This window comes from Pyricularia oryzae, chromosome 6 (assembly GCF_000002495.2).
Source record: "Pyricularia oryzae 70-15 chromosome 6, whole genome shotgun sequence".
NCBI lineage: Eukaryota > Fungi > Ascomycota > Sordariomycetes > Magnaporthales > Pyriculariaceae > Pyricularia > Pyricularia oryzae.
In genome coordinates this window covers 3,635,291-3,658,384 of record NC_017853.1, presented here as the reverse complement: position 1 = coordinate 3,658,384, position 23,094 = coordinate 3,635,291, and the positions used below count along the sequence as shown (strand labels likewise).

Here is a 23,094-nt window from a genome sequence, read left to right as displayed (position 1 = left end):
AGTAGCAAACGTGCCCCTTTCAGACTGACCAATTGCACTTTGATAGGTAAAGACAGTGGGGATTCGAGATAAGCATCCCATAGATGTTTGTTGCAACTGCGACGAAGGTCTCCAAGGATGGTTACCCGTACCATATCAGGGCAGGGCAATAATGAGACAGACTATCAAAGCCATAGCGCACACAGAATCACCGAAACACCAAAAGGACAAGATACCATAATTCTCAGACCAGAAGCGAATCCCAGTTGCTAATCAGGTGGCCCATGTGCCATCAAGGGAGTGGCATTGGCACCCTGGGGCACCAAGGGTGTTGGCGCAAAAGCGCTGTTGATGTGTCTTGTCAGTTGGATTCTGCAGTATCTAAATCGCCGACTGTCAGGTTCCTTGCCGTCCGAGGCTCTTGCGTACTGTTGATATTTTTATCCTCTGCTCGTCTGAGCGAGCTTATGTCTTGGGTGAGTCTATTGGGTCAGCCGTCCGTTATTCTTTTGTATTTCGTTCCCCGGGAGGTTTCGCGTCTGATGTTGCTGGTGAACACCAAGTGGTTGGTTTTGTTGCTAACCTTGTGCTATTTATTATCTGCACTCGGAGGCGTCACTGCTCTTGCCGGAAGACGGCTGGGGCTGTTGTTTTCCCGGTGGTTTTCTTGGTTGTCCCGGCGGTGGAACTTCCGGCGGACCTACTGGTGGTCCCCCTGGTGGATCTATTACAGGTGGTGACGGTTTTGGCGGGTCCATCGGGGGCTCTAGAGATATTCCCGGTGGTGTTTTCGGTGGTTCCGCTGCTGGAGGACTCTCTGGCGGGTTTTCTAGTCCCACCTGCCGGGGTTCTACAAGTAGTTTTGATTGCTGTGAGGACACTGCTGCTTGGGACAAGGGCGGAACTGGTCCTGCTTCAGCTGGCGGTGGAGGTGGTGGCCCAAAACCTGGCGGAGGGGGCCCGAAGCCTGGTGGAGGAGGAGGTCCCGGGGGTCCCGGAGGCGGCGGTCCGAATCCCGGTGGTGGAGGAGGTCCCGGGGGCCCAGGAGGCGGCGGTCCGAATCCCGGTGGAGGAGGAGGTCCCGGGGGTCCCGGAGGCGGCGGTCCGAATCCCGGTGGTGGAGGAGGTCCCGGGGGCCCAGGAGGCGGCGGTCCGAATCCCGGGGGAGGAGGAGGTCCCGGGGGTCCAGGAGGCGGCGGCCCCAATCCTGGAGGCGGCGGGCCCGGGGGTCCTAGAGCAGGTGGTCCCGGGGGTCCTGGAGGCGGTGGTCCAAATCCTGGCGGAGGCGGTCCAGGCGCAGGACCAGGCGCAGGACCAGGACCAGGACCAGGGCCAGGGGGCCGTGGTCCCGGCGGCGGTGCCTGCCGGCGAGCTATCTCTCCTGATGCTAGCGTTGACATGTGGTTGTGAGTATAGAGTTGACCCGTGCAGGTGTAATAGATCGAAAGTAGATCATTGAAGATAAGCTTACCTTGAACATCAGATCTGGGGCACTTGCCATCGACTAGGCTGCTGCACACCAGAACTGGAGCGGCGGCGGACCTCACTACCAGGCCCAAAAGGACCCAGTGGAGGCTGAGTGGCCTCATGGGGATAAATGGCGGGTGGATAACAGACTTCGGGGGGAAAGTTGAAGACTAGGCTCGAGTTTTGCCCCGGTGGACAAGCTACGCCATGTGCAACATATATCCATGAGGGTATCAAGGAAGCGGATGTCCCGTTTTATACTAAACATGTCACCCTGGTTCCCACAATACAGAGTTCAGAGGGTCTTTGGAGAAGCCTGAAGCAAAATCCGAAGTACTATCTCGGCCCAGGAAGAAAAAGACTCTAGACTTCCCCGCAGCCTGCGGACAACATGACTACCGAGCCGCTCATGACAAGGTTGACGAGCCAGTTTTGTTCTTCGTGGGCGAAAGCCAACTCCGATACAACATTAATGGAGCAAAACCCGGCCCAAATCCTCGTGTGGGTGGGCACATACCGGGCTCTTGCTTCCGCTCCAGTCGGTGAAGAGGGAGGCACAGTTACTTTTGGTTCTCGCCACGAGGGCTTCAACACCAACACCAGATGCTCAGCACGCAGAAAGCAAAATAGACTGCTCAGCCACATAGTCAAGCACGAATATAAGCTTTGGTTACGGCGTATGATCTCTTCCTCCCCTCCCGATCGTTTCAATTGCTGTGTTGGGCGTGTGCTTTTCGGACGATTCTTGGCATGTGAGTCTCTTGTGGTGCGTCAGCGTGCTCAATCCTGGATTTGGCTCTTTTCCATTCGATGTTTACAATGGGCGGGAGGGGGTTTGAGAGGCTTGGCAAAGCGATGCGCGGTATATACTTTGTAGTATTCATAAGTCAGACCAACCGGTCGCTCCTATCGGATGTCCATAAAACAGATACTCACATCCATACAGGTTTCGTCGGACGAAATATGAGAGCTTGACTAGCTGGAGTAGAAGCAGGGTTCCTGCACGACGAGAAAAAATGCACTATTCGCGGGCTTTTTCTTTTCTTTTCTTTTTTTTCTTTCTTTTTTTTTCCGTTACGCGAGTCTGCCAATTCCATGTCGCGGTTGTACTCTGGTCTCTCGCCATACGTAGTCCTTGCAGCCGAAACGAAAGTTGGCGGCAGACTATTCGGTACGTGCCGAGAAATAGAAGCTGAGGTATGTGCGTAGGTGCTGTACATGGTGGACAGCCGGTGCATGTTCGGACGCAAAGCTTGTATCCTTGGAGGAAAGAAAAGGCGAGCCTGGCAAACATGATTTGCAAGGCACAGCCAAGTATGAGCTTTGTGACTAAACAAAAACTCTAAATACCGCATCAATTTCCATTATTACTACCGCCGAGGCACAATACACGATTGGTTGGAGTGGTTTGGGTTCTCAAGAGCTTCTTTGAGAGGGCGTTTCACGGCTTGTGTGTTGGGGTAACTCGGGCGCATGCGACTGGAAAAAATACTATTATATATGGTTCATTTGAAAGGCGTGTTTAGTCTCGGTGCTTAGCCACGGGCGCAGAATATCAAGGTTGCCCGAGGCAGAATGCTTGGCATTTTCTTCTTTTTTTTTGCTCCAGTTGTTGATCACCCACCCGTTCGCAGCTGTCCAACTAGACTAATGAAGTATGGACCAAGGTCAGAAGCAAAAGGCAGGATGAAGACATGCTACAATAAAGCAGCAGCAATAGAAAGCGTCTGAGCACTCTTCACGGGTCCATCACCTGAATTACTGCCATTTTCCGAGAGTCCCCTTTCTGATCTTTATCACTTCGCATGGCTGTTATACAGCGGATGCTTAAAAGTCTCCGAAAAAGTGCGATCAGCTAGAAACGAATGGGATGGACAAGAGAATATTTAAGCAGCTGTTCATTCGAGACATATGAGCACCGAGCAGACCTACACGTGTTTGTCCATGAACTGCTATGCCGAACGGCGGCCCCCAATGTGGCCGGATGCACGTGGAGAAAAGTTGAGACAAGGGTCCTCCTGCCTGGTCACTGGGGAATCCGAGGCAACTCAGCCAAAGTTAATATAGTCGATTCCAGACTAGACTAGGCTGCTCTCTAATAAGTAGTAGTATGTACATTTACGAAAGTTATACACTGCCCCTGGAAGCCCGCATGCTTGGACTATCACTCACAAGCAAGCATCGCTTCCTGTTTTGCCACCCGCCTGCAACTCCAAAAAAAATAAGGGGCATCACAGTGGTCACACGGCCACCAGTGCCAACAAAGCCCAGCAGACGGCAGTCAGAGCAGCAAGGGATCCGGAAACGGCCATCTCGCCAACCCCTGCCCTCTGGTCAGTTCCTTGGCCGTCGCTACTCCCAGACTTGGTACCAGGGGCCGGGCCCCTGGCGGCGTCGCCCTTTGGCATCATTCCTGGGATGAACACCAGCCCTCCTGGATCATTCTGCGGCATGCGCGAAGGCATGACGGCCACGAGCGTAATGCCAGCCGCCTGTTCTGCGGCGTCCGGGTTGTAAGTGGCGGTGGGGAATTTGCACTTTGCCAATATGCTGTTTGCATCGGCTGAGCCTAATTGTTTGGGGGGGAAAGTTGGCGTTAGTTGATGGATTTGGGTTTTTGCAGTCGTCAACCATTACGTGGACTACATTACGCGGTCTGTAGAGGCTATGCACAAGGGCGAGGCTGATTCTGAACCGAAACTGGGATGCTGGAGACAAGGGGAACAATCGACAAATCAACCTTGGGCTTACCTTTGCGCTCCTGCTCGGTCTTTGCGTTCTGAGCTATGCAGCTCCCGCACAGCCCAGATATGCTCGAGACGTCGAAACTGGGGTTCCGGCAGTAGCATGCCTGCTGGAACTGATCATGCTCCACGTTCTGCTCCGCGCTCGGGGCCTGCCGCCTGCCCACCGCGCCGTCCAGGCCGCTCAAGTCCCGCTTCCGGTCCGATTCTGACCCCGGGGCAGCAGTCGGGAGAGACGGATCGTTGTCGGCGGGGTCGACGTCCCGCTGCTTCCCTTTGCGCCGGTCGGAGTTGGCGGAAGATAGCGCGGCCAGGAAGGATTCGGCAGCCGGGCCAAACTTGATCTCCTTTGACGATGACGACGAGCTGCGTTCGTCTTTGCCCTTGCGGCCGCGCTTGGGTTCTGCGCTTGTCGGGGGCTCTGTCGGGGTTAGCTGCGGCGGCGGCGGCGGTGGCGTCATTTCTGGCGGTGGGGTTTCCGGGGACGGAGTCAACTGCACCGGCGGCGGGACGCTGGCGGGCGGAGCGGGTGCCGCGGCGGGAGGAGTAGCTGGCGGTTGTGTGGTTGGTGGAGGCGGGGTGGTTGCTGGGGGTGGGCTGGGAGACGACACAGGAGGAGGCGGTGGTGGTGGCGGAGATGTCGTTACTGGCGGCGGTGGAGGTGTGGATGGCGTGCTGCTGGATACGGGACTCGATGATGGCGGAGGGGGAGGCGGAGGCGGAGGCGGCGGCGGAGAGGAAGGCGGTGCCGACGAAGGCGGCGATGAAGGTGAAGGCGGTGATGAAGGTGAAGGCGGTGATGAAGGTGAAGGCGGTGATGAAGGTGAAGGCGGTGATGAAGGTAAAGGCGGTGCCGGCGAGGGCGGTGTCGATGAGGGCGGTGCCGGTGAGGGCGGTGCTGACGAGCGCGGTGCTGATGAAGGTGGCGATGATGAAGGTGGCGACAATGAAGTTGGCGATGATGAAGGAGGTGCCGCTGCTGGTGGCAATGGTGTGGAGGATGACGGTATCGCGGTCCCTGCCGGCGGCGGCGGCGGCGGATTTCCCAAGACTTTGCGCTCGGCCGCTGCGCAGGCGCCCGAAAGGAGCACTACCGGCATGCAAATCTGCCGACATGCCGCTGGGACTTCGGAGCCGATGAGCTCCATGGCCGAGGCCGAAGTGGTGGCCATGGCCACTGCGACGAAAAACGCAGCATTTCGCCTGAAGACCATCCTATGTGAAAAATCTCTACTATGCGTCGAGATGATCTTAACCCAAAGGCGTTGGTCTACGAAAAATAGGTCGCTGTCTCCGGGGCAGGCCAGCGAACTTTGGGCCGGCCTGCATCCCCTTCTCCCTGCCTTGGCCCGCGCCAGCGCTCGACGTGAATAATTAAGATGATTAGGCGTACTTGTCACAGTTTGCTGTCTGGGCCGGCCCAACTGGTCTTGACTGAAGTCTCACAAAAAAAAAAAAAAAAAAAAAAAGAATTAAAGTGATAATCTGTGGAGAGAGAAAAGAAAAATAGAAGCCATTGTAACAGGAAAAGAGATGAGAATAACTACCATACATGCCGTGGGTAGGGCGACCCAGAAGAGAGATAGAGAGAGACAGAGAGAGGCCCACTCTATGCTCTGCGACAACCGTCCATCTCACCCCCATCATTCCTATTCGACACATTGGCGCAAGCCGTCTCATGCGGTAGTACCAGAGCCACACATGGACTGCAACCTAGGGCGGAAAAGACATATCCATAAATCGCGTCGAAACGAAGATCGTGCGGGGCCGTAGAAACACAAAAACTGCGTGCTGTGCAATAGGGCAGGTTGGGCGTCGAGTTCTTTTATGCAAACAACCAAGGATAGGGGGGGCCAACTGGCCCGTTTTGGTTTCCTTTGCCCATGTTGATGGCCACGAGAGGGCTTTTTTTTTTAGGCCGCCTTTGGACAAAGACCAGTTCCTATCCACCAAACAAAAACATCACCCCTTGCGGGTTTGTGAGACGCAGGTCAGTCGCGAGCTTGAAACATATGAGTGGGGAATCAAGCAAGGGCGAAGAAGCAGCGCCAAGCTGACTCGGGTGATGTGTCATCAATTGTGTTTCCAGTTTAATTTGGGATACTGAAAGAGACTCGATAAGCGGCAAGACGGATACCCGGCAAGTATTCTGAGGCGTCTTTCCGAACTGATATGACAGAAAGAAATTGGATATAGATATATGACTTCATATATCGCACCATTTCTCTGTTGTGGTGTCAATTTTGTATGCCCAGTCGCGGTACGTGTTGTTGTCCTGTCGCCAAGCAAAACCAGGAGTTTGGCTTTGAGAAGAAAAATGGAGGACGGGAAAGAGAAAGAGAAAGAGAACGTAGTGGGGAAATTAGGACCTTCGAGAACGGACTTGAATCGAAACTGCTTGGATCTGGGTACGGGTTGTTTTTTGTCAGATTAGGTTTCGAATTGCGACAGGCTGCGCGTCCTCTAGCTGGCCGACTTTAACATGCCAAAGAGCGCTGCTCTGTCGATCGGTCGCTGTGTCTTGTTACTACGGTATGTACAAGCAATCAAATCAAGCGAGTCCTCACTGAACCCGCAGTCAGTTCTAGACTAGGTCTAGATAGAAAGAACTCTAGGTCTAGAACAGCCAATTGACCCACTAAACAGTCTGGTCACGTGTATGTCCGGGTTCTTCCCTCTAACGCCGGAAAGCCATGGGGTTCGGTGTTAACAGCGGTGTTAGGGGTGGATTGATGTGGATTTATGACAGATATTTGAGTCTTACAGGCTCAAAAGCAAACAGATAGCAAGACAAGCAGGAATGCTATCTGAATAGCCACTGCTGTCCCATTAGTATTAAATGAAGATGGCATCCCCCGACGATCATCCTTTTGTGTAGTACTTTAGTTTGTAGATCGACTTTAATCTGCTAATCTCGGAGAACACGCGCCTTCAACAAACCCTTACCCTAACCCGCGTAGCTTCCGCCCCTGAATTCCCTTGCCTAGCCACAGAGGGAGAAAGAACAACAACAACAAGATCAAAAATGCACACAATACTCACAGGCGCAACGGGCCTAGTCGGCTCCGCCGTCCTGGACGCCATGCTCTCCAACCCGTCCATCACCAAGATCACCATCCTTTCCCGCCGGCCCGTCGCTCAAGCCACCGCGCGCGCCGACCCCCGCGTGTCGGTGGTGCTGCACGACGATTTCACTTCGTACGACGACGCAGCGCTGCGCAACCGCCTGCAGGACGCGCGCGGCTGCGTCTGGGCCCTGGGCATCAGCCAGACGCAGGTCGGCAGCCGGGACGAGTACGAGCGCATCACCAAGACGTTTGCGCTGGCCGCCGCGCGGTCCTTTGGCGACGTCGCCCGCGACAACGGCAGGCCGTTTGACTTTGTCTACGTCTCGGGCCTGGGCGCCACCACCAAGCCCGGCAGGTTCGCGCAGCTCTTTGCGCGCGTCAAAGGCGAGGCCGAGCTCGGGCTCGCGGCCCTGCAGGACGAGAACCCCCTGCTGCGTGCGAGCACCGTCAGGGCCGGGTTTATAGATACCGCGGCGCACGAGGCCGTCAAGGAGTACATCCCTGCCAAGCCGATTTTGACGAACCTGACCGAGATGGTGCTGGCGCCGGTCGTGAGGGGCTTTTGGAAGAGCGCGTGGAGCCCGACGGAGCATCTGGGCAAGTTTTTGACGGATATGGCGGTCGGGAGGTGGTCGGAAAAAGAAATGGTTGCTGCAGGGGCCGAAAAAATTGGAAAGGGTGGCTTTCTCGTTGTTGAGAACACAGTTTTCCGCAAATTGCAAGGGCTGAATGCTTAGACGATGCATTCACCAAAGGGACGTATAAACTTGGCGGTGCTTGTACATTTATTTTGTTTTATTTCCTGAGATGGCTTCAGTGTAGGTACTGTTCCATTTTGTATGCTTTAGAATACCCCCTAGATCTCTCCATTCAGATCAATGTATTTAATGCCATCACACTCTCAACCTCCGAGTTCCACATCAACAACCTCCCATTACATGGTCGACCTCTTCTTGACACACCTCTCCTTGCCCTCGTAGGTCGAGTCAATCTCACCCCACTTCATGTTGCTAAACGTGACCTCGGGGTAGGGCTCAACCTGCCTGATGAAGCTGGGAGCGCCCTCGGTGGCGTTGCAGGGGCCGGCGCCATCGTTGGCGCCGTCGAGCCACTGCATGTAGCCGCCCTCGTCCCACCAGATGCTGAGGGCGAGGACCATGCCGCGCGAGAGCGCATCACCCATGCCCGCGTGCGCGCCGAGCTCCAGGAAGCGGTTGGAGTTGGTGGCGCGGCAGAGCTCGTCGTTCAGCTCGTTGACGGCGGGCAGACCCTCCTTCTTGACCCGCTCGGCCCGGATTACAACGCCGTCTTGGACGTACAGACGCCGGATGGCCTCGAGCTTGCCGTCGGCGCCCGTGGGGAACTGCGTCACCACCGTCATGGGCTTGGTCGAGTCGACCTTGAACTCGTCGTCCCTGCCGTAGTAGTTGGGCGAGCCGTTGCGGTACGAGTTCCAGGCGCATCTAGAGGGCATTCCAGCATTGTTAGCTTTTTTTTTGCTCTTTTTTTGGTCATGATTGCTTGCGTTTCAACCTTTCAGGTAATCGCAGATACAAAAGTCCAAGATATTCTTACCCTGGCTTGTCGCAAATACCGGCGCTGTCACCTCCACACGCAGCTCCGGTGCACTCGACCAACCCCGGGACGTTGCAGGGGTGGGGCGCAATGTGGGCAGACCTGCTGTTGGCCTCCCATATGTCCATCTCGTTGCAGCAGGAGCCGGCGCCGATGAGGTTGCCCTCGCCGTTGATAAAGGGCGTGGTGTAGCACTGGGCGTCGCAGTAGCCGGTGCCCCAGTAGGCGCCGCCCTCGTTGATGTCGCTCTTGCCGCCGTCGGCCTCCATCTCGGACAGGTACAGGGCGCTGTTCATGCCGCAGGGGAGCTGGTTCATGACCACGTCAAAGGTGAACTCGTTGCCCGTGAGCTGCAGCATCTCGTACTTGTGCTCCGTCTCGTCGAGGAGGTACACGCGGGGCGACACCACGTTGCCGTTGGGCATGATGTGCTGCAGCCGCAGCGAGCTGCCCGACGTCGTCACGCCAATGTTGCTGTAGTCGGACTGCCCCTGCATGTGGCAGTTCTCGTGGCACGCCTCCTTGGTCGGGCAGGCCGTCGCGTTGGCCGCCTCGCCCCAGCCGCCGCAGCCGTAGCTGGGGGCTGCGGGCTGGAAGACGTGGTGAGCCAGGGAGTCGATGACGATGTAGTTGGTCTTTTCTGTGCAGCCTCCCTCCTTGGTGCAGCGGTAGGTGGTGATCTTGGGGTGCACCTCGGTTCCGACGGGCTTCTGAGCAGCCACGAGCGAGCCCAGCAGGGCCAGTGTGAGGAGGACGGTCATTTTCTTTGGCTGGCGTTGGGGGGGCGTTGGACGGGGACGGACTGCTGCTCCAGGGTCTGAGGAAAAAAAGCTGTCAGACGGGCAAGACGACAGAAAGATGGGCCTCGTATATTAAGGGGCTGAGGTGAAGAGCCACGATAGATTACAGCCAGGCGGGCGACTATTCCTGTTTATACTCGCCGAATATTCGGATCGGTTCATTCACGTCTTCCCCACACGTCCAATTCATCCCCTTACCCATTGGGCACTAAAACCCAATCACAGGATCGAATTACCTCACGGCCAGCTATACCTAACCACATGCAAGGCACACATCTCGGTTGGGGAAGCGGAAAGCCAGCGCGACCGCGGCTCGCCAGTTGAAAAAAAATCTTGGAAATTGGAATATCGGCTCGCTGCACATTAGCCGTGATTGCAGCAAAAAAAGCCCCTTCTCTCCAGATCGGAAAAAAGAAATCTGACCTCCGCACAACTACCCCATCCTCCGCACGCCAAGAATGGTGGACTTGCTGCATTGGATTGGCGGAAGGTCGTCTCCCGTCCTTGGAGTCGGGATGGCGGGAAAAAGGTGTGGCAGAGGCCAAGGGGCAAAGACGGGCCCGTGATTCCGGGGCAGTCAGAATAGAGTATAGAGTATGGGCCTGTTCATGCAACAACTTTTTTTGTCTTTTTGCTCCTTTCAGTCCATCCAATCCTGAACCCAGACGTGTCCCGGTTGGCGGGCCTATATTGCCATTTCCCCGTCTGTCAATGAAACCCCTGTCGAGCTGAAGACGCTTACCCCAGTGCGGTTAAGTCCGGCTTGGAAACATCGAATTTGGAATAGGTTTACTTATTGATCAGCCGTTTTCACGGGTCGGGCTGTGATAAATCTGGTTCCGACTGGCGTGGCACCAGCTGCGGGGACGGCGATATACTATTGCTACCCCGAAACACTCCATCACGGCTGTAGACACCCAATCGTGGAAAGTCAGTTATGATTACTACCGCTTGTATCCTACTCTGTTACATCATTGATCTTCAAAGTATCTTGTGCTTGGCCTTCTCATGTTGGCAGTGCCAACCCTCAACAATACCACCATCACTAGGCCAAGAAGAAATCAAACAATAGACTATGCCTAGAAAGAGTATGCTCCTCGTTGCTGGACGAGTGCGCTCCGATTCACAGTGTCTCGTCGGTGTTGTCAGGTTGACGACCCGTGAGCGCCGGCGTCGATTCACCGGCATTACCCCTCCGAAGACGTGATAGTTTTGCCCTCAAGTAGACAACTTCGGTCGAGAAATTCATCCTGTTGTTCCTTTCCTGCTTCAACTCTTCCAGCACATGCGGAAGCATTTTGGACGCCAGCTCTTCACCAGACAGGAACGCCTTGAACCGACTGTTCACGGCAGCCAGCTCTGCCTTCAGTAGCAACCGCTCCTTGGCATTCTGCTCGAGTTTTGCTTCGAGCTGCGAGGTCTTGTCGGGTGCGTGCAAATGTGCTCCGATAGCCTGCACGGGTTTGTGCAACGTTCGATCGTCACCATGGGCCGCTGAGAAGCGAGAGTTTCGTTTGACGGCACGGTTCTCTCCTGTCGACTCCCGTGTCGCTTTGGCATTGGTGATTTTGCTTTTGTACGACTGAGATGGCTGCTCGGGGTAGATCTGCAGCATGTGCTGCTCAGGATCAATCAAATCGAGATACTGGGCCTGCCGAAACGTCATGTCGGCGACAGCTTGGGTTCGAGCGCGCGCCTTTTTCTCCATCGCCGCCACATCTGCAAGCGTCTGGAGTGCCTGCTTCGCCAGCGGCGTGGTTTTCAACTGGCGCAGCTGTCTCTCTTGCCGGTAATTCTTTTGCTTGAGCTGCCGTTTCTCCTCGCCAACCTCTTCAAGCGTCGCCTCTAGCTCTCTGATTTGACGCCTGAGCTCCTTCTCGGAAACGATGGCCCCTCTTCTCTTGCGCTCGCGCCGCCGCTTCTCCTCCTTTCTGTCCTTCTCCATCATATCGTCAAGCTTCTCCCGACAGACCCAGCCCGGGTCCAGACTGTTCGGGTCATCTGGCATAGCCTCCTCATCCGTCGAGACTGGTGAGCGGGGTGAAGTGCGTTTGGGAGACGGAGGTGTAAAAACAATGGCCGGCACGCTGGGGCTTAAAATGCGTTGCAGGTTGGCGAGATGCTCTGACTCGAGCGTGTCTTCCTCGTCTTCATCGAGGGCATCTGATGTATCAGACAAGTCTTCCTGTTGAACAGAGGCTGCATCAGAATCTCATTCACGGTAGTCGTTTTTATGTTTCGCGTTCAAGTCGGGCATCAACACTATCGCTCTATATTTACCTCGTCTTGGTCCGAATAGTTGGAAGACTCGTAAGCCACGATTTCCGGTACGTTAGCATCATCGCTGGCAGCGGCCAAGCCGATGGGGCTTGATGTCAACACTTGAGTAGCACCGTCGGAGTGAGATGAGCCAGGCGAGACGCCTGGATTCATCTCCAAGACAGTAGCATGCAACTTGTCCTACAGCTGCTCCGTTGTCTCGTGCTCGGGCTCTAGATGTTTCTTGTCGCTCTTGCACTCATCAGGCTTTTCTCCAATTGCACCATGACCAGTGACTTTCTGTCTTTTCAAGTCTCTCGCACGCGAGCAGTCGGCAGCTTGCTCTGAACTAGGATCAAGAAGTGACCAAGACGAAGCATTATCGATATCCATCTCGCTCAAAGCGCCAACCGTGAGACGACCATCTACGAGGTTGGTGGATGACTGTGAAGTGCTCAAAGCACCGCTGGTGTTGACGTCGTGGTCACGCATCGTTGCATCAAGTCTGCATTATTTCCTCTTTGAAAAAACAAAGTAGAAAAATGCTGTAATGAGGTCTGAATGAATGAAAATGAGTGATGATGTGTAGTAGTATTGAGTTGAATATCGACTTTTCTGTTGACAGAAAAGTAAGTTGATGGCGCGTTACTTTGTGCGGGGAAAAATTGATAAACACCCAGAGGTGGGTGTCAGAAGTTTAGGAGGATGCCTCTTTCTCGGATTTTACGTCTAGAGTGGAAGCTGTGACTGGCAAATGAAAGCAAGCTGAGGATGGCTTGGGGCTGCTGGAGGTCGACTAATAGAGAGGAGGTTGTCGCCGCAAAACTCGCAGGCTATAGAGTCCACCTCAGGTCAACTTTTCAACAATCAGAAGGGTGTGTCGTATAGGGGTTAGTACACTTCGTTGTGGCCGAAGAAACGCAAGTTCGAGTCTTGCCACGCCCATTCATTTTTGTCTTTTTGTCATTTTTTCCGAATGATGAAGACCTCATTAATCCTAGATGTTAATGCTTCTGCGTCGTAATTAGTATACTTTCCTTTTTTTCTCTTGTCTGGTTCTCTGTGGAAAACCACCGTCCTCTTGTGACAAGGTTGATTGGATGTTTTGTTCATCTAACTGCATTCCGCCAGAGCTTGCACAGCTCACGGTGGGTGAGTCGGTCCGCAATCATCCGCAACCATATCCCGTTGGGTTTTGTGGTTTCCATAAAAAAAAAAGTATTGATTCACAGCCAAGTCTCAAACATCGTAGTTGTAATATGTATTCAATTCTTGATGCCTTCTCGAAATTCCAGTACAGTTGCGCGCTATGTAAAAAGTAAAACGCCTGCTATACATGCTCCCAAAATTTCAACCTGTATAATTAATACAACCAATCCATCCGCCATGAAAACAAAAAAAAAAAAAAAAAAAAAAAAGCACTCAACAGTCCTTGGCCCAACGAACACTCTTCCTGCTTGCCCGCCTCCCAACAACTTCATCACCGTCTCGGTTCACAATCCCCTCATCCCTCCTCCCGTGGGCAGCCGTCACCCTGGCCTCCTTCTGGTAGCGCGCCCCCTCGTCCTCGAGCTTCCACTCCCAGCGCGCCCGCTCAACGACGTCCCCACCCCCACGCAGTCTAGCCCGCCAGCCCTCGGCCCACAGCCAGGCGATCCTGGCCACGCTGTCGCGCTTGGGCGTCTTTCTCGCCGTCTTGCCGCCCGGCCGCGCCGAGTCCGGCGATGCCCTGTGCAGAGACTCGGGAGACGCCGCGTGGGAGGACGACGACGTATTGGTGGGGGTGGGTGGGTGGGTTGTTCCTCCTGCTGCTCCTCTGTGAAAACTTGACCTTGTCGCTCCCCGCCGCCGCCGCAGAGGGCGAGGAGGAGTGCGAGGCCGTGGTGGTGGTGCTGCTCGACCGCAGCAAGTCCCTGTAGCCCAGGGTGCGCGTCAACACGTGCTGCCTGCGGGCGGTCTGTCTCGTTCTGGAGCTGGCCGTCGACGGGTCCAAGTCGATCGGCACCTCCTCCCTGATTATGCTGATGATGGTCACCTTGGTGACGGGTGCCGGCGGCGGCGACGGCGGCGGGGACAGCGGTAGCGGCAGCGCAACGTAGCTGGCGTTGGGGCTGCGGTTCGGACTCCTCGGCGGGATGATGGGCGGCCCTTCCGACACGAGCGACGTCAGCGACCCGTGGAACAAAGCAGCCGGCACGTCGAGGCCCGTCGAGCGACGGGTTCGGAGAGGCGAGGGGATCGGCGAGGACATGGGCGAGGGCATCGGCGTGTATAAGCTTGGCGAAGGAGTGCGGTAGGGAGATTTGGGCGGTATGGCAGGGCCTGGTGAAAAGTCGTCCATGAACAAGGCGCGGGTGGGCAGCTCGATGACGGGAGACAGGCGGCGGAGAGAGCGTGGTGGCCGTATAGAGCTTGCGGATGGCGTCCGCCGAGGGGACAGCGGCGGGATTGGAGTAAACATGTCGTCCTCGTCGTTGGTGTCGACCAGTTGACGGCTGGGCGGCCCGAAAAGTGGCGATTGCGTGCGTGACGGTGGCGACCAGGCCGGCAGCGAAGGGCTCGCGAATGGTGTTCGCAGTGGTGACCTAGGTGGAATCAGGGGACTTGCAGACGGGGTCCGTAGTGGCGACCGAGGTGGAATTAAAGGAGCCAATTCATCATCGCTGTCGTGGCCATACAGAAGCTGCCGGCAGGGCATCCCGAAACGCGGCGACGGGGTGCGGAGCGGTGAACGAGGTGGCAGCAAAGGGCTTGCAGATGGGGTCCGCAAGGGCGACCTTGGCGGGATCACGGGGCTTGCAGAAGGAGTCCTCAAAGGCGACCTTGGCGGGATTGGGGGCGCCATTTCATCGTCATCATACAATAGCGGACGGCACGGCAGCCCAGGGCGGCACGGCAGGCCAGCATGTGGCGGTGGCGTGCCGAGTGGCCGGGGTACAGGGCTCTGGGCCGGCGTTCGCAGAGGGGACCGTGGAGGAATCGGAGGGGCAGCAGCAACCCTGCCAGCTTCGACCTCATCGTCGACAAGCCCACGGCACGGTAGTACAGAACGTGGCGGTGGCGTGCGAGGTGGCGGGGGCAGAGGGCTCTGTGACGGCGTTCGCGAGGGGGACCGTGGCGGAATCGGAGGAGCAAATTCATCTTGATTGAAAATGAAAACCTGCTCACGGTGCGGCGTCGCAGGCCGTGGCATCGATTTTCGTAGCGGTGAGTTGCATGACAAGGACAGACCTGGTGACGGGGTCCGAAGTGGTGAGCGAGGAGGAGTAGCAAAGCCCGGCGAGGGAGTCTGCGGGGGAGAGCACGGAGCGGGCGACGGGGTTCGTGTCGGAGGCGACGGTTCTGCCAGGTTGATTGATGGCGTCCTCGCGTGCGCGTGCAGCAAGAGGTGTGCCGGCCTGCGCCGCCGCGGCTCTTTCTCTCTCGCAGCCGGCGACGGGTCGCGTAAAACATGCTGCTGCCCGCCCCGGCCCGCGTCATCATTATCAGTATCCGCCGAGCGTATTCATGCGGCCTTTCCCAGCAGCGAGCTACGCTCGTTTTCATTCTCCTCGCGTCCGTACGACGGATCATCGTAGTAGTACCCCTTGTTCAAATCATAAGACGCGATACCGGGCGACTTTTTGGGCGCCGCATCCAGAACAAAGCTGTTCCTGTTGCCGGCCTCACGGATCGTGCCGGCGCTGTCGAGATTGCCTGCTGGGCGCGGCGACGCCTTCACCGGGACAAAGACTCCGCTGACGGGGCGGCTGCGCGACAGAGGCTCCGTGCTGCCGTCGGCCTCGGCGGCGGGCTTCTCAAAGACGCTGCGCATCCGCTGGAAGATGCTGCCGGGGGACGAACCGGCGCCGACAGAGTTTCTATGGTTGGCGGCGACAGCTGCCGGTGCCGACGGGAGTGGCTTGTTCTGGACGCCCGAATTTGAGCTCTGGAAGCTCTCGCGGGCCGACGACTTTTGCGAGCTGGGGCCGAACGGGTCAAAGTTGGAGACCTCGGAGACGTTGCGGGATCGGCCATAGTCCGTCGTGGCCTGCGAGTAGTTCCTCGGCCTGTTGCTGTAGTCGAGGCTGGCGCCCGCTCCCATGCCTGCCAGGTACTCCTGGTGCTGCCCCGGGACCGCGGGCCAGCTCTCGCGGATGACGGGTTCGCGGTTGTCTCTGGCCAGAGCGGAATGAATGGGCGACGAAGGTGCCGACGACAGCGTGGTCTGGCTGTGCATGGACATTGGCACCGAGTCGTTGCGCGAATGCCAGGGGTTGTTGGTGACGTCGCGGGGCGCGTACATTGAAGGGTCTGCCTCCTGCTCCTCCGGCGTCTGTGATTGACCGTGTTCTTCTTGCTGATGTGCGCTGGCGGTGCTGTTCTCTCGCGAGTGGGATGCGAAACTAGGGTGCTCGGCCTCGGAACCTTGCAGCCACGACATGGGCTCGTGGTGCGGCATCTCATTCTCGTGGCCGGACAACTGCTCCTTGTGCAGCTCAAAGAAGGACGTCTGCGGGGTCGACTCTGCCATCGAATACCGCAACGGCGTCTCAGCAGTTTCCTTTGGCGCATGGCGGCTGTCGGCCAGACCTTTGCGCGGCGTCATGGGCGACTCCTGCCTCAGGGCCAGCGGGCTGATGTCGTGCATGTGGTCTGCGAGGTTGGTAGGGACAAGCAGCGGTGTCATTTGTCTGGCTGCTGCAACATCCAGATTCACGGGGGCTTCGAGGCTCTTTTGTGATTCAGTCTCAGCCTCGACAGCGGACTTCTCCGCACCACTGGATTCAGCGGGCAAGGAAAACACTGGGCTTTGAGGGAAGTATTCAGGTGAGTGCTGCAGGATCCTTTGCTCAAACGCATCGACTGGGTCTGGCACAGGTGCAAGCACCGCGGGCACCTCCTTCTCCTTGGGGAGAGTATCCTTGACTTCTTCGGTCTTTTCAAGGGGAGCCGAAGTGGGGGCCGCTGCATTCTGTGCTTGTGCTTCCGCAACATCGACAGGGCTGTGCGCAAGGCTCTCTTCGTCAGTTTCGTCATCGAACAGATTATGTGCCCCGTCGACAGTGGCCATGCCTTCTGCTACCGCGTGTGCGTGCTCCACAGGGCTGCTGTAGAGCGACGCGGCTGCGGTGGATTGCATCGGTGTTACGAAGTCGTCTTCTGAAGCTTCCCCTGAGGCATAATGTCCAGGCTCCAGAGACAGCTTGTCATGGGATGGTCGAGCCGGAGCCGTGGGCTCGACTTGAGCCTGCGGCTCGTGCGCCGACACAGATTCCGCGTGTTCACTGCCATCGTAGGATGGATGAGTCTGGGCAGAGACAGCCGGCTGCTCCTTTGCTGATGCTGGTTCTGATGCTGGTTCTGCTGCTGGTGCTGGTGTTGGTGCCGGTGCCGACTTTTCAGCGTCGACCAAATTGGCAGCAACCTCATCCTTGGCAGACACCTCCGCCTCGGCATGCACCGGCTTCTGCTCTTGCTCAGCAGCGTGAGCTACTGAAACGGGGGCGACCGGGGTTTCAGGACGTGAAAGCGACTCCCCCAGCACGGCGTCCACTGCTCCTGTGTCGGCGCCGACACCGCTCGGCTCGGCCGAATCAGCCTTCTCGCCGTCGGGCTTGTCACTGACCTGTTGCTCAACGACCTCCGCAGCGGTGTCGTGGGCCGCGGTATCATGGACCTGTTCCTCGCCACGAAAGGACTGCTGCTGCGGGGTGGCCTGGCCACGAAAGTCGTACTCCGAGTGGTTGTCGTCGCCGCGAAAGGCATCCTGGCCGTCGTCATGGTGCTCTTCTCTGTCGACCGGGGTGTACTCGTCATCGGTGCCGAGCATGCCGCCCTGTCCGTCGAGCGACGCCTGGCTCAGCTCGTCTGCCAGGCTGGATCCCAGAGCCGAAGGCTTCACCGGCGAGACGGGAGTCTGGCCGACGGTGTTTTGCATCTCGGGCTGCGCGGCCTCAACAGTCTCCTTTGCTGTCTCTTGGACCGCGGGCCCCGGGTGGTCCTCGACGGCACCACCTTTCTCTGACTCGATGGCCGAAAGCGGCTCCTGCTCAATCGGAGTGATGAGCTCGGCCGCCGCGGTCGAAGGGCCCCTCGAGTGCTTGGCGCGGCCCCTACGGTCTCCAATGGGCGTGGTAGGGGTTGGCCCCAAGACAAAAGTCTGAGGACCACCGACGGGGGTAGGGTCGTTGGCGATGTAGTCCAGCATGGCTCCCCGCGGCGCGCTGTCGAGTTGAGACGGGATCTGGAGGGCAGGGCGAGTCGCCGACATGGGCGTCGGGACGCGGCCGAAGCTCGGCGAGCTGGAACCAGTGGACATGGTGCCGGGGATGGGCGTGCTCGGCGACAGGTGGGAGCTGATGGGGCGGGACGACACGGTAACGGTCTGCGTGGTGTTGGCCACGCCGCTCGACATGGTGCCGGGGATGGGCGTGAACGGCGAGAAGCGCTCGCTTTCCGGCCTCGAGCGCACCTCGACGGTCTGGGTCGTGTTTGCCGGTCCACTCGACATGGCTCCGGGGATGGCTGCGTTGGACATGCGCCGCGCCCTGCTCGGCTCGGTGGCAGGGAATGTGGGCGGTGATGGAGGCTGGTTGGTTCTCGGCGACGTTGAACCCTCTGACGACGGGGTCCGAGGCCGAGCCGAATCGCTTGTGGCATCATCGGCCAGGCTCTTTGACACTGGAGCAAAGTCATCCAGCATAGGCTCCTGGAATTCGGAAATGGAAAAGTCGTCCGGCCCAGAACCGTTGGCGACTTGGGGAGCGACATGGTTTTCGCTCATGTGATCCTGGAGCAGCATTGATTCCTCGGCCGAATTGTCACTGCGTAATGTGGTGTCCTCATCCAGATCCGGGACAGACTCCTCCTTATCTTCGGCGGCGCTGAGTTCAGCTTGAAGATTGGCACTGGCTGAGGATGGCTTCTCGTCATTAATGTCTTCCTCACTAGCCGGGCTGGTCGCAGGAGCAGTCGAGGCTGATGCTTCGGTGCTGATTGCTGCGGGCTCCTCAACTGGAACAATCTTGTCTTCCTCGACCTTCTCCGATACTTGATCGTCGTGGGCGACATCCTCCAATTTATCAATCGTGGACTTGCTCTCAAAATTTTGGACTGCCATTTTGTCGTCTTCCAAAAGGCTTGTCTCGCTCACGGTGACGACTTCATTGGCAGCCAGTGCAGGCCCCAAGTTGAACTCTTCCGCTTTCATTTTGTCGTCAACAACAAGCTGGTCTTCGACTGGCGTGGCGACCGGAGACTGGCTCGAAATGGTCATATTTTTGGCTTCTTCAACAAGGTCGCTGTCCCCGTGCGTAGAGACATTCTCCTCGGCAGCCTTTAATACATCACTGCTGTCCTTCAAGGCTATCATGGTGGCCGCCTTGGCCTCGGATTCGCTTTCAGCGCCACTCGTGCCGTCGACGTCCAGACCACTGGGCCGTTCACTGGCATGGTTCGTCGCATCCTGCGGGGCGGGGAACCCCTGCGACGTCGGCGCAGTCTGGGCTGCGACTACATGCTCGCCGTTGGGCCCGTGTGCTTCCTCTGCAGGGACGTTCGAGGCCTGCACAGACGCGGCATCTGCTGTGATTGGCTCGGGTTCGCTTGATTCCGGCTCGTCGACCTGCTCGTTGGGACGGACAGGGGTTGGGACGATTTGGGATCCGACAGCCTCAGGGCGGTCCTCGAGATCATCGGCATGTGTAGAGACTGCGTCGGCCGATTGTGTCTCTTCCGACGCCGTGGGTTTGGTAACCTCGTTGTCATATTTGTCATGGTCGTCGTCGTGGGCCGTGTCGGGGGTTTTGTCGTCGTCCAGACCGGGCTTTGCGGCAGGTTCATCTGCTTTGCTATGGCTGGCGTCTGGGGCTGAGCTCTCAAGTTCGTCGCTGTTGCTGTCAACGTCTTTCGTCTCGACTTTGGCGTCGTCTTTGCCATCAATAATCTCGTGCGGGGAAGTGTCGACTTCAGATTTCGCTGTTCCAGGCTCGACGATATCGCTATCTTGGCCCTTGCCGGAGACATGTGTATCCGATGTTGCTGCCAAAACCGTTTCCTCCGGCTTGGGAATAGCTGCATCGCCATGGATCTCTTTGGGCAGTTCGCTTTCCTTGTAATCAGCGTCCAAGTCGCGTATCACAATTTCCTCCTTCAAGTCCTGAACCTCTTCATCCTCGACCGTCTTGACAGCTAGTGTGGCGCCATCCAAGTGTTCAACAGCCGGTTCCGTGGCGATTTCGGACTGCATCAGTTCAGTCTCAGCTATTTTGGCTGTCATCTCGACATCTTGATGAATCTCGGCTGATGGCTTGGCAGACTCTTCATCTACCTGCTTGACGGAAACGGTGGTTTCAGGTACTTGGGGCTCATCTGCCACAGGCGTTTCTGACACCTCGACTTTGTTGACCGTCGCCTCCTCATCTAGGTTCTTGATGACAAAGACGGCTTCTTCTTCTTCTTCCTGGATCAAGTTGACAGTCGAGACGGATGGTTCAGCAGTCGCCTGCTCGCCAAGTGTAACGTCCTTCGGGACAATCTCGGCGTCGGCGGGAATGGTCATGTCACGAGACCCTTGGACGTTACCAGTATCAGCCTCGCTCTTGTTCGCCTGCTGTTGCTGTTCCCTCGCCACGAGGGATTTCATCTTTGAGCCCCAGCTGCCAAAGAATGACTTCTTCTCAGTCCCAGATGCCTCGGTTTCTCGTAGCTGCTCGGAGGCATCATTCTCTGCCTGCTTATCGGCTTTCCCGGCTGTGACGTCCACAGGGTGAATCTCCTCCTCTTCCTCCGAGAGCACCGAAGTCCCTGCTGTGCCAACAGATACCGCCCTAGACGAAGTATCGGTCGATGTGCCCGTCGTCGAGGATGCGTGGTCTTCTGCAGTGGGTACAGCCGACAAATTATCGACATGAGGTTCCTTGGTGACTTGCGCATCAAGATCCTTGGGTTCGAGGACTTCTTCCTCCGGCTCGACAAGGTGCTTGGCCTGGATGGATTCAGTAACCAAAGACTCTTTGGTAGCTTCCGCATCGAGGTCTCGGGGTTGAAGCACTTCCTCCTCGAGTTCAGAAACGTTCTTGGCTTGGATGGATTCAGTAGCTACAGGCTCCTCAGTAGCCGCCGCATCGAGGTCCTTGGCTTCAATCACGTCGCCCTCAGACTCGTCAACAGCCTTGGCCTGGATCAAGTCTGTAACCAAAGTCTTGGTCTCCTGCTGTGCCTCCTCGACTGGCTCAAGAACAGCCTTTGTTTCTGTGGTTTCATCCTCTTCAGCCTTGGCCTCCTCCACGGCGACCTCCTTGTCCTTCGCAACCTCGGGGGCTGCCACCTCGGGCGTATCGTCGGCAGCCTTGGCATCTTGAACATCCAAGCCACGCGCCGCTTCCGTGGTTTCAGGAGCCTTGACATCATTGTTATCCGAGCTCTGTGCCGCTTCCTCGGTTTCAGGTGCCGACGGCTTACTGTTCACTGCAGCGACCCCCGCCGCCGCCGCCGCAGCTGCAACTCCCGCGCCGGCACCCGCCGCCGCGACGGGAATCATGCGGCTGTTACGGTCGCCTCGGGCGCGTCTAGGCCTGGCCGGCGCCGTTGGCAATGGCGCCCTCATCTGCTCATCAATCATGCGGTTGATCTCCTTTAAAAGTTGTGGGCGGCAAAAAAATGTCAGTTACTTTCTCATCTCCCGAGTCCAATAAACGGCAAATAAAGGTGAGTGGAAAACCCCTGCGCACCTTTCGCTTCTCCTCCGACTCTGCAAGTCTCCTCTCTCCATCCTCAATCATGCGCTGCGCCTCGGCCTCGACCTCGTCCATCTTGCCGTCGGCCTGCTCCTCGACCTCTCTGGCGTCGGCCTCGAGCTTGGTCTTCATCTCCTCGTCGGCGCGGGCCTTGGCCTCGGCACGCTCCTCATCCTCGCGCCGTCTCCTGGCAGCAATCTCCTCATCCTCGAGCCGCCTCTTCTCGGCGATTTCCTCGTCCTCGGCCCGCCGCCGGTTCTCGAGCTCCTCTGCCTCGCGCTCAAACGCCGCCTGCAGGGCCTGGACGGCCGCGTCGCGCTCCTGCTCGAGCGCGTCCAGCTTGGCGTCGTGGTCCGAGTCGTTGAGCGCCGCCACCGTCGCGTGGATCTCGGCCAGCGTCTCGTTCATCTGCGCCACCAGCGCCGATACGTCTGCCGGCATTTTTGCTGTGGTTTTCTGGGGACTAGCTCAGCCCCGGGAGAACAAAGAAGAATTTTATAGTATAAAAGATGTGAAAGGAATGGTGCCAGACGCTGTCTCGTAGAAAGTATGTGATTACTGTTTAGTAAAAGGTTGAATAGTCCTAGTGGAAATGAAAGGCTGGTTTCTGTGTATTCTTTGGCCTCTGGGGGAGAACTGGATCGGGTCCAGCCGTGGTGAATTCCAAGGTTAGGGAATAATAGTCAAGGGAAAAAGGAGCAAAGGAAAACTGAGTAGTATGGCCAGCACCGGCAGAGGACCGAAACAATGAACGGAATTGGTATAAGAGTTTATGCAAAGCAATAAACAAAGGAAATATAGACCTAAATCAAGGAAATAATTCAGAGAGTACAACCTGGTAGGTGGGAAGGAAGAACGGACGAAAGAAGGGCAAATCCAGAAAAAGAGATGTTTGCCACAAATTAAGTATAGTAGTAAAAGACAATGCAACGACACCTTGTCAAGGGTTTGTTCTAGGTCAGGTTCTGGTTCTACCTAATCCCCCCCAACAAAGGGCCCGGACCGCCCAGAGGTAGCTCGTTTCCAACGTGCGACCTTCAGGGGTGGGAAATGGTAGTATTGTAGAGTAGCAACCCAGTCCTGTATTCGGTAGTATTTTTGCTTTCAGCGCACCCTCAGCCGAACAACTGCGGGCGTATTTTTGGTCAAAAAAAGAGGATCCGGAGGATGGGCACTGGGGCGGGACGATCAGGTGCAGCTGGTAGCAGACGACAGAACGACCCGCTTGGGGAGGAGACAAGATAAAAAAACCGAAGAAAAAGGGAGAAACGGATCCGGGACGACGTGGCAAAAAAACAGCGACAGCCGGCTCGAGGCTGTTGATGCCTGTCTCGCAGGACAGTGAAATAGTTTAAAGTTGCCGGGATGTGCGTCATGCGTTGCTAGATGGGGATCCTGTCCTCCTTCACTAGAAGGGGGCAGACTTGAGCAAGCGAGCTTGTCATGGGCATCATGCAAATGGGAGCGATGGAAATTGTTTCAC

At 56.9% G+C, this 23,094-nt stretch overlaps 7 protein-coding genes and 1 non-coding gene across 8 annotated transcripts; 3 read left to right on the top strand and 5 right to left on the bottom strand.

The window, feature by feature from the left end:
- Positions 1-446: 446 nt before the first annotated feature.
- MGG_14955 (uncharacterized protein) lies at positions 447-1,487 on the top strand (the record flags this gene model as incomplete). Its single annotated transcript, XM_003720250.1, has 4 exons — positions 447-455; positions 592-961; positions 1,058-1,385; positions 1,463-1,487. 4 exons carry the CDS (start codon positions 447-449, stop codon positions 1,485-1,487), a joined length of 732 nt encoding a protein of 243 aa, XP_003720298.1.
- A 2,199-nt stretch (positions 1,488-3,686) lies between these two features.
- MGG_09332 (uncharacterized protein) lies at positions 3,687-5,435 on the bottom strand (the record flags this gene model as incomplete). Its single annotated transcript, XM_003720249.1, has 3 exons — positions 4,691-5,435; positions 4,198-4,653; positions 3,687-4,015 (listed from the first exon to the last, which is right to left on the bottom strand). The coding sequence occupies exons 1-3, from the start codon at positions 5,304-5,306 to the stop codon at positions 3,687-3,689; spliced, it is 1,401 nt and encodes a 466-aa protein (XP_003720297.1). The 5' UTR covers positions 5,307-5,435.
- A 1,529-nt stretch (positions 5,436-6,964) lies between these two features.
- On the top strand, positions 6,965-8,192 carry MGG_09333 (nucleoside-diphosphate-sugar epimerase). Its single transcript, XM_003720248.1, has one exon. It carries the CDS (start codon positions 7,216-7,218, stop codon positions 7,993-7,995), a length of 780 nt encoding a protein of 259 aa, XP_003720296.1. The 5' UTR covers positions 6,965-7,215; the 3' UTR covers positions 7,996-8,192.
- On the bottom strand, positions 8,029-9,742 carry MGG_14954 (endoglucanase 1). Its single transcript, XM_003720247.1, has 2 exons — positions 8,834-9,742; positions 8,029-8,721 (listed from the first exon to the last, which is right to left on the bottom strand). Exons 1-2 carry the CDS (start codon positions 9,592-9,594, stop codon positions 8,193-8,195), a joined length of 1,290 nt encoding a protein of 429 aa, XP_003720295.1. The 5' UTR covers positions 9,595-9,742; the 3' UTR covers positions 8,029-8,192.
- Positions 9,743-10,554: 812 nt separating this feature from the next.
- On the bottom strand, positions 10,555-12,611 carry MGG_14953 (uncharacterized protein). Its single transcript, XM_003720246.1, has 2 exons — positions 11,914-12,611; positions 10,555-11,818 (listed from the first exon to the last, which is right to left on the bottom strand). Exons 1-2 carry the CDS (start codon positions 12,064-12,066, stop codon positions 10,757-10,759), a joined length of 1,215 nt encoding a protein of 404 aa, XP_003720294.1. The 5' UTR covers positions 12,067-12,611; the 3' UTR covers positions 10,555-10,756.
- Positions 12,612-12,765: 154 nt separating this feature from the next.
- On the top strand, positions 12,766-12,837 carry MGG_20283. Its single transcript has one exon. It is a non-coding gene; the product is annotated as a tRNA-His (tRNA).
- A 477-nt stretch (positions 12,838-13,314) lies between these two features.
- Positions 13,315-14,155, bottom strand: MGG_17811 (uncharacterized protein; the record flags this gene model as incomplete). Its single annotated transcript, XM_003720245.1, has 2 exons — positions 13,315-13,621; positions 13,719-14,155. The coding sequence occupies 2 exons, from the start codon at positions 14,153-14,155 to the stop codon at positions 13,315-13,317; spliced, it is 744 nt and encodes a 247-aa protein (XP_003720293.1).
- A 646-nt stretch (positions 14,156-14,801) lies between these two features.
- On the bottom strand, positions 14,802-22,703 carry MGG_17810 (uncharacterized protein). The gene is made up of 2 exons (XM_003720244.1): positions 21,606-22,703; positions 14,802-21,508 (listed from the first exon to the last, which is right to left on the bottom strand). The coding sequence occupies exons 1-2, from the start codon at positions 22,050-22,052 to the stop codon at positions 15,398-15,400; spliced, it is 6,558 nt and encodes a 2,185-aa protein (XP_003720292.1). The 5' UTR covers positions 22,053-22,703; the 3' UTR covers positions 14,802-15,397.
- Between the last annotated feature and the right edge of the window lie 391 nt (positions 22,704-23,094).